The sequence below is a fragment of the Humulus lupulus genome, chromosome 6 (assembly GCF_963169125.1).
Source record: "Humulus lupulus chromosome 6, drHumLupu1.1, whole genome shotgun sequence".
Lineage (NCBI taxonomy): Eukaryota > Viridiplantae > Streptophyta > Magnoliopsida > Rosales > Cannabaceae > Humulus > Humulus lupulus.
The window spans coordinates 53551172-53561419 of NC_084798.1; the positions used below are offsets into that span (position 1 = coordinate 53551172).

General features: G+C 30.8%; 1 protein-coding gene across 1 annotated transcript; it reads right to left on the reverse strand.

Annotated features, from left to right (window-relative positions):
- Positions 1–8404: 8404 nt before the first annotated feature.
- Positions 8405–10048, reverse strand: LOC133785099 (uncharacterized). The gene is made up of 3 exons (XM_062224358.1): positions 9890–10048; positions 9211–9543; positions 8405–8446 (listed from the first exon to the last, which is right to left on the reverse strand). Exons 1-3 carry the CDS (start codon positions 10046–10048, stop codon positions 8405–8407), a joined length of 534 nt encoding a protein of 177 aa, XP_062080342.1.
- Between the last annotated feature and the right edge of the window lie 200 nt (positions 10049–10248).

Consider the following 10248-nt stretch of genomic DNA (forward strand, 5'->3'; position numbering starts at 1 on the left):
TCCATACTTGTAACTGGTTACCAATGTGAGAGTGAGGAAGTGTTAATTGGTTACAAAGATAGGATTTTACATAAATATTTTAATCTCGCTTGATTAGTATTTTACAATTTTTAAAGTGGATAATTGTTTACAAATATGACACTAATTGGTTACAGTTTTTTAGGGTGATAACCTATTACAAATTAACGTGCCACAATAGTTACAATTTTTTATTGGTAATATTTTTTTATTTGTTTTCTTATTTTATTACAAGTTTGGATTGTACCTGTACACAAATACAACTAGAAAACGTGCTTTTATTATTTATGAATAAATAGATTGCTTTGAATATATATAACTATGTATATATTTTCATACTATATTCAAAGTAATATTTTCTAGTTTTTTTTTTCGTATATTTAACTCGGGATTTCAGAAGCCCATTCTATGGATATTTTTATATGATACCTTTATATGATCAAAATAATTATAAACCAATAACTTACAAAACAAAATCAGTACATATACTATAAATAAATAGAAAGAAAAGAAATACAAAATTAGTACTTATTTGATTTATATAATATTAATTGATGAAAAAAATGATATCAATAGTTATTATAATCTATTAACGTACAAACAATAAGAAACTCATCATTTAATTACACTCATATTATTATATAATTATACTTATTACATATTTATATATATATTACTATTGTTGATATTTTTTTTTCCGGGCCATAGAATACTAATTAATGAGAGTAAAATACTGATAGGTTAGAGTGAAACTGATTTAATATAGCTTCAAAGTTAAAAATAAAAAATGACCAAAAAAATTGTAAAATTATTTTATTTTTTCTAAATTTAAAATAAGAATTGAATATAAATATATTTCGAAAAAAATTTAATTATTAAATAATTATTTATGTAAAATTTAAAATAAAAAAGTGACTATACATTAAAATAAAAAGCTTGAAAAATCATTTGGTAAAATCTTTTTTAAAATTTGTTAAGTTAAAACAACAAAATCAAAATTACAAAACTGCATTAGAAAACAATACAACTTATTAATTATGCAAAATCCTATTGCATATTTTATAAAATATACATTTACATGAGAAATAAAAAATCATATATTTGAAAAAACGAAAAGCTATAGAAACATTAACAAATCAAATTCTCATATATATAGTTAGTAGCCAAAACAAAAGTCATATATAGTGTAAATTTCCCTTAAATAAATATATATTGGTATTGCAGAAAAGGTTCAAACATTTTAGTCAGTATATTTATTAAAACAATAAATTAGTAATGTTTTTTTTTTGCTAATAGAGAAATTAGTAATGTTAAATATTATTAACCTCCTTCTCTGGCGATTGGACTAGCTTTCTTCTACGCACAAAATAATGTAATAAATTAAAAGGTTGGGATGCAATTAAGAAGGGTATATACGGGAAGATGCTTTGTGTGGTGGTCAATGAGTCAACATCAGGTTTACAAATACACATTGCCTTCCACCATATCTCTAATAGTCTCTTCATGCATTTCCAAACACAAATTCACATTAGATTGCTCCAAAATCGTAATACCAATATCTCTGACATAATACTATCAATGTCGGAATTGCATTATATGAGATAGTGGCAAAAATGCAGTCAACACATTACTCATTACACTTCAATCATTACATATATTCATATATAGAATAGTTTCATGGCATTCAATTTTTCAAATTAATACCTCATATTCCACCACATAAATATGTATAAAATTAATACCTCATATTCCACCACATAAATATGTGTTATCTTTTGGATATCGTGTTCCATCTCTCTCAGTACGAATAATTACTGCTTAAATCATGTATAAGCAATGCCCATATTATAATGTGCATGTTTTCAATTCACGAAGAGTCATATAACCAGCAAATAGGAAAATAAATATTTGAAGTTTTGTAGAAAAATAAAATATAATAAATAACTATTTTCCATGTTCATTAAGAGACAATCAATAAAATAAGTGTTTTAATAAACAATCCCTAGAATTATCTCGGCCATATAAGAAACAAGGAACCATATAAATTACGTAATATGGATCGTGCCATGCAATGATAGAACAAAGAAACATATACAGCACCCTACAAATCGCATATTTGACTACAAAGAATGCTATAGCTCAAGGATGAAGGCCCATTCCATATCAATGGGCTGTGCCTACCCTTCAATATAATTTGTATCGTACAGTATATTAGAGATTGCCTATTGTTGACTGTAAAATCCGTCTCATATGCACATGAATTTAAATAATATAAGAATTTATAGTGATTTGGTTATAATTTTGAATTTTTATTCACAATAATGAATACAAAATGAAAAGGAGAATATTGATCTCTTTTGGGTTCTTCAAATGGATAAAAAAAAACCCTTTTTACAATAGCTATTTTTTTTTTCTATATATAAAAAAAAGGGTGGTTTGAATTTATAGGTTATATATGACATAAGATATATTCTATTAACTTTAAGAATTATATCAATAAATACTAGGCATTTTACATTTGAATCGCTACACCAAAAACATTAATTGACGTAGTTTTAAAACCAAAGCCAATCTTATTAGGGTCGGTTTTGAAACCAACGCTTATTTGATCGATGCAATTGTTGTGAGCAAAGGTGTTGGTTTGGAACCGACCCTAATTCTTGCTAAACAAAAATTGATTTTATACTGTTGCTAAACAAAAAGAAATATAGGGTTATACTTTTTTGGACCCTCTGTTTTGTCTCATTATGTTTCGACTTGTGTTTTAAAAAATTATTTTTTGGACCATATATTTTGTAAAATAGTTTAAATAATTGCAAATATTTTGTAAATATATCTATGATTTCATAATTATGGTCCTAAATATTGCAAAATTCATCCTCAAACTCAAAAATAAAACAAAACTTATCTACGAATAACTCTATAACATTCATTCATTTTTTTTAACGAAAATCCTTTACAAAATCAAACTCATATACAAAGCCAAAAACAAATTCATTGCAAAATCAAAATCAAACACAGTCAAAACAAACCTAGAAATATCAAGCCCTTAGCTTGAAGCAACACCAAAACAGAAAACAGAAAAAGATGGAAAAATACCCAAAAATGTAGCAGACACCTATAAACTCGAGAGAGAGAGAGAGAGAGAGAGAGAGAGAGAACCTGAACATCGACGTCATCGTCGTCGTTGTTGGCACAACCTAGACTTCACGAGCCCGCGCCCCTCATCAGTGTTGTACGGGAGTGAGGGAGAGAGGTTAAGAGGAAAGGTGAGATTGAGAGAGGGAGATGAGAGATAGATGCTGTGAGATCGTCCAGAGAGACGAGGGATAGAATGTTTGTGTGATTTATGAGAATGAGAAATAGAGAGACATATTAATATTAGGGTTAGGGTAAAAAACCATTTTTGGGCCTTCATTAAAAAAATAAAAAAATAAGCTCATTAGCATCACTTTAAAACTAGCACGAATGGGCTTGTTTATTAGTGGTGGTTATTGAACTGACGCTATTTACAAAAATTAATAAATCTTATCAATAATGTCGATGTTAGTGCAAAATCGATGCAAAAAAAATGTCACTAAAGGTTAAATTTGTTGTAGTGAATTCAACATATATATGAAAATAAATAATATAGGAATTGTAGCAAATATTTAGATGATATTTTACAACTCACGCAACCACCTTATCTTCTTCTTCACTTAGAATAGCATCTTCCACAAATCGCTCAAGGCGACAGGTGATAAGTTAAGGTCGAGTTTAGACCTCCGATCTTTGAGTAATAGCAAAAAGGCCATCAAGCAGAAGTCATTGAGATGTTGTATATTGAATGTCATGAGGTATTGTTGGTTGATGGGTGTTGTCTACACGAAAATAGTGTATTCTCGTCCTAAGCTAGCAACTTGAAATGCTTGTGGAAGATCATTTTGCAATGGAATGCTTGGCTTCAACATGACCTTGGAACTTGAGAAATAACAAGAAGGTCATCACACACATGTCATTGGCATGTTTTTTTACTTAGTTCCATAAGGTTTTGTTGGTTGATTGGTGTTGACCATACGCAGATGGTGTGTTCTTGTCATGGAGCTAGTAGCCTGAGAAACTTGTGGAATATTATTTTGCAACCTAACAAGTTGTGCTTCTCCTGGGGTACTCACTTCTTCTTGGTCTTGATGGATCAGAATAATGAAATTTAAATGCATGGTTCTTATTTTTCACATAAACAATACAAAAAAGTAGGAAACAAGGAATCACGCTTAAATAGAATTTTTATGTAAATAAATGACACCATAATTACTTATGTATGCAACGAAACAACAACAACACCACCCTTCCAGCTCTCCATCCTTTTGTCTTGTATGAATTGATTGAAATTGCCATGAATTGAAACCAATATCTTCTTAACCTTAGCCTTCCTCTACGTTCTCTGATCAAGCCTAAACTAGTATGGGTAGACTCTCAACGCATGAGAAAGAATTCTCTAAGGGAAGAAGAATAAGAGATGGGCGGTCAGAAATGGAGGATAAAATGTTTAGATTTTTCTTTTTCTGCTTCACTTACCAATAGATAAAAAACATTCACATGACACTTGCCTATCACTTCCTTTATATAGGCACTACCTAGGGCACTAACTGTTAAACTTAACCATAGTTATTATTTATATAACCCTAGCTATCAATTATTTAATTAAATTAATTATAACTGAAAAAATCACGTATTGAATTTGAATTCAAACTTTAATTTATTTATTTTATAAATAAATAATTAAATCATTATTCAAATTAATTATTTATAATGTGAAATTTAATTTAATATTATTTATTAATATCAACACCAATTTGTCAATATTAATATTTTGCCTAATAGTTTACAAAATCTCTATTTTAACCCGTAATTTTTTAATTCATGCAAATATCATAAAATTGACGTAGCCAATTTGATATTTACAATTAATAATAAAATGAATTGTTTGATACATTTAGACTTGATTTAATTATAGATGACGTAGGGACCATGGATCCATGAACACAAACTTCAATAAGTTCTCGTGAGTTTATTTATAATATAAATGATCTTACAACTCATGAATTCCTTGTGACTCTACTATAGACTCGGAATTGAACTCAGAACGTATTTCCCAAAATTTACATACATTAATCATTGTTATAACAATTACCGTCTATCAATCCTCTATCGTTGATTTACTAATGAGCATGGTGCAAATTACCATTTTACCATTCTTTGGTATTTTATCCTTAACTCCTACTAAGTTTCTTGTAAATGAGATCCCAATCATTTAACTGCTTGAACTAAGCTATTGAGGAAATCAATTTTTCACTTGATATACACAAGCTATAAATTTCTTATATATGATGGATACTCTCATTCAGTTACACTATTAAACCTCCAAAATCTAAGTATATGCTATGTCATAGGGTAAGCTTTGAACGAACAAGTCAAAAGATTCATATATTATAATTAATAGAAATATCATCACTCAGAATAAGATCGACTTGACATATAATCAACGTTGTGATGCTGATTAGATACAATAATAACGATATTTACTTATCTATCGATAATCAATATCAGTCATAGTCAAATTTAACAAAATACATTCAATCTTATCTACTTAGTCTTTGTCTTGGATAAGACATCGCACCATTGTGTAAGTAAAACTTATTGTAGATTGACAAATAAGTGAAAATTTTGTGCACTCATTTAATCTTATTACTAATTACTTTTTAACATATAATTGCATTTAAAATTCAGAATTTTATAGATGTTTGTATAATTAATCATGTAGTAAAACATGCAAATAATGGAATTGATAGACAAAAACTAATTTCTACTTCTTTATTAATAATCAAATGAGCTACATAAAAAATATTGTTTTATAAGGCATAAAACACAATAGGTCCTACAGGATTATGTTATGCTTTGGTTCATCTTTCATATAATCTCATTTAACTGTGGCTAAGTCACTAATTCGCTAAATAACGAAGTTGTTGTTGCTTCTTCAAATATAAGAGTTGTCTAGTTGGACGTAGAGCTATGTTCCCCGATGCAATGTCTAAGCTACATGTTTCATTTGATTGAATAAATGTCCTTTAAACTAAGAATACCATTTTTCTTATGCCATTGGTGATAAAAAGCTTCCACGTAATGGTACAAGAACTCCGATGAGAAAATTTGTGCAAGAAATAGTAAACGAATTAAATAAATATGATGAAATAAGACAAATTTTTATAATGCTTTGACGATAATCTTGAGCCTATATTTATTGTAGCTACAATGTCTATTCCCTTCTATTTATAGGGAAAGCTTAAGGTGATTTGAATTTATATTTTTAATATTCTCTAGGATATTATCTTTTTAATACAATATATAATTTGATAAATATTAGATATTTTGTACATAAATTCAAAATATATTTAAAAATAAATAATATCAATACTCGTACTAAATATTTAGAAGATATTCTACCTCATGCAAGCGTCTAATAAAATTAAGTTCATGCTATACATAAATAAATATATAGAATTAAGTTTAAACATCACAATTGCAGAAATTAATAAGAAGAAAATAATGGAAGAAAGTTGATTCTTCAATCCTTAGCCTCGACAAAGTATTATTTTGAGTAGTGTAGGGTTCAAGATTAAGAGTCCCGCTTCTGCCCTCGATAAATCCCACTTTCTTTACGACCACGGAATAGAGCACAGAAACTCTACTTCGAATAGGAAAATTGGGATCTCGCTGTCATCACCAGGCGTCGCGGCTCTTAAGGATGAGTGACACGACTCAAAATAGCATCTTTTAGGGCTGTGACTCATATACCAGTGTCGCGAATCTCAAGTTCTCCTAGAAAATTGCCCCTCTCTATTTACCATTGCATTGCGGCTCTAAAGGGTGAGCGTCGTGACTCAAAATCCAACTTTGCCAAACTCACGTTTCCAAGCCCGAGAACCTAGCCAATCGCCAAAATTGGTCCATTAGAGGTCTCTTAACCGCAATTTATTCAATGTGGGCACTTTGCACTCAGAATTGCAAGATGTCTTCATAAACCACATCATTCCCTTAGTTCATGCAATATTCTGAAATCATTAGCAAAAGCAAGAGTAATACTGCACAAAACACGACTTAAAAGACTCTTTAAAGCACACTCTAAATCGCTACAAAAATTAACCTAACAACTCCCTCAAACTTAACCTTTACTCGCCCTCCAGTAAAGACTCTAAACACACACCTAGAATAACAACCTACACAACCTAACACACCCACACATGAATCAAGTCAACAATACCAGAGTAAGCCTCAACCTTACAAAACATGCACACAATTCTCAGAAAATTCGACCATTGATTAGAATCTAGATTTTCAGTTAAACCACATCAACAATCCACATCATTCTATTATAAATGCCCATTTAACCATAACCAATAAATAACAAACATTTTGAGTAATTTACACATCCCAAATCTCACCATCAAATCCATGAAAATAGTTATTGTGTATGCTTGAAATACTTACTATTCTCCACTAATATTAACAGCACATGCTCAAGAATCATTAGGACTTTTAGGCTTAAAAGAAACGACTTAGGTATGGGTAGTCAAAATAGTCATTTAGGCTCAACCATACCACAAGCTTACAACCAATTAACCAAACATGATATAAACTTTTACATCCCAATTACAATCTCAAATATCTCTTTAATTGAGAGAAAATTCATTATATTATATATATTTTTTTCTTTTTCTTCTTTTTCCTTTTGTTTTCTTCATCGAACTACATTCCCCCAAACTTGTTTTTCGATGTATTTTTACAAGGAGTGTAGTCACTTTTCATATTCATATTTGTTTTTCTTTTCATGAATTTTTCTCAATCTTACTATTTCTATTTTGAAAACACAAATTCCAAAATAAACCCAATTACAATTATTTCCCATCCAATATTCATATTCTCGTTGTAGAATTCAAGGGAAGAACAATAATCAAAATTTTAATTTAGGCTCAAAATCAGTGTCAAGCAACAAAAGAAATTAATATTAGGCTCAAAAAGGGAAATTAATAGCACAATTCATCAAGGTTGGCTTGAAAGGCTCAATCATTTAAAAAATGGCCTAAATCATTTTCCTAAGCATGCACCATCAATAATTTCGTCTGAAATAGTAAGAAAACAAGTTCTAGGGATATTTGCATTCATCATTCCACATTTCATTTTTAGCATGCATAAATCACATTCAATTGCAAGGAATTTACAAATGATGGCTAAATTTTCATTTTTTCCAATAGATCAAAGCCAATCGAAAATGCAATCTAACCAAGCACACAGGTTTATAACAATAAAAAATTCATCAAATCACATAACAACATTTAGTATCATCGACTCATCTTGACACACTTGATTCACACACAACACCACAAGCTAGCTAATTAGTAAAAAAAACACAAATAAAGACAATAACAACTATACAACTAATAAACATCAAAATTCCTCCCCAAACTTATCCAGCACATTATTCCTAGTGTGTAAATAAATAAAAAGAAAGAACTTATTACAAGGGAACCAGAAAAATGAAGTCAGAATGGAGATGGCGGTAGTGTCGTGACTCACTAGAAAGCACTGAAGCACCTGGGAGCCTTAAAAAACGCCTACTCGCTAACTTCCTCGGAGCCGTGACTCTATTTCTAGATGTTGCGACTCAAAATACCAATTTTTATTATTAGAGTTTTCATGCTTTCCATGATTTAAAAAAATTACAAAACTAAACTCTAAATGTAAAAATTAAAACAAAAACACATAAAATTGTTCACAAATCCAAACTAAAATAACAATGCAAATAGAAAAGTTGGGATGCCTCCCAATGGCGCTTTATTTAACGTCTTCAGCTAGACGTTTTGATTCTTTTTAGCTTCAACTCAGGTCTAGTCCACCCCTCGAGTCCTTAAAAGTCACAGTGCCATAGGTGGGAGCCCATATTTTAATGTTACAAATATTAGGATCCTTCCACCACTGATGTAGCATTCGAATCTTCCCACTAAAGAACATTTTCAAATGATGACGAACTGCTAGACTACCAACTTGAGCAATGACCTTTCTCTTGGTAGCTTCCACCTTACTACCACCTCCTGTTATCACATCCATTCTACAACAAGTTGGAATTTCAATTGTTGCAAAAACATTAAATGTTACCTCGTCTTGTTGCACATGCAGCTTCAACTCCCCTTTATCTACATCAATTAGTGCCCTTCCGGTAGCTAAAAATGGCCTACCAAGATTAATCGAAATATTTTCATCTTCCTCCATATCAAGAATAATAAAGTCTGCAAGAAAGATGAATTTGTTCACTTTCACCAATACATCCTCAATCACTCCACAAGGATGTTTAACTGAACGATCCGTCATTTGAAGGGACACGGAAGTAGGGCAAGCTTCTCCCAATTTAAACTTTTGGAAGATCGATAGAGGCATTAGATTCACACTAGCCCTTAAATCACATAAATCATTTCTCACCACCGAGTCCCCCTATAGAGCATGGAATAATAAAACTACAAGGATCTTTAAGCTTTGGCGATAATTTCTTTTGCAATATTGTACTTCACTCCTCAGTAAGTGAAACTATCTCATACTCCTCCAACTTCCTTTTCTTTGATAAAATTTTCTTCAAGAATTTAAGGTGAGTTTCCATCTGCTTAAGGGTCTCAGCAAATGAAATATTTATGTGAAGCTTCCGGAAGACTTCTAAAAATTTAGCAAACTACTTCTCAAGATTGTTTTTTACGGAGCCTCTATGGATATGGAATATTTATATGCTACTCATAACTCACCAGTGGCTGCTTTTTCTCAAGGTTCTCAGTAATCTTTTTTCTACCTTACCCTTTGTCTCATAATCCATTTTCGGTGGAAGACTAGACTTCTCAGCTGGCTCTTCCAACGCCTTACATCTCCTCAAAGAGATTGCATTGCACTGCTCCTTAGGATTCACCTTAAAATTACTTGGAAAATTACCTTGAGGTCTACTTTGTAACATACTTACGAATTGACCCACTTGCATTTTGAGATTTCTGATGGATGACTGAGTTTCAGTCATAAACTGAGCTTGGGAGTTGGTCAGGGTCAATAGTGCAGCTTATAACTCATTTGGATTTTCTTCAGGAACTGGTTGTCTGGATGGTAGTGATGAAGGTTAAGGCATGGGCTGTTGATACTATGGTTGGAATTGAGATTGTT

Bases quoted from the DNA above. Each gene is read 5' to 3' on its own strand.
- LOC133785099 (XM_062224358.1), bottom strand. From the start codon at position 10,048: ATGTTACAAAGTAGACCTCAAGGTAATTTTCCAAGTAATTTTAAGGTG. The intron at 9,544-9,889 runs GTAGAAAAAAGA...CATGCTCTATAG, and splicing joins ATTATGAGACAAAGGGTAAG to GGGGACTCGGTGGTGAGAAA. The intron at 8,447-9,210 runs GTAACATTTAAT...TTTACTAATTAG, and splicing joins TGCATGTGCAACAAGACGAG to CTAGCTTGTGGTGTTGTGTG.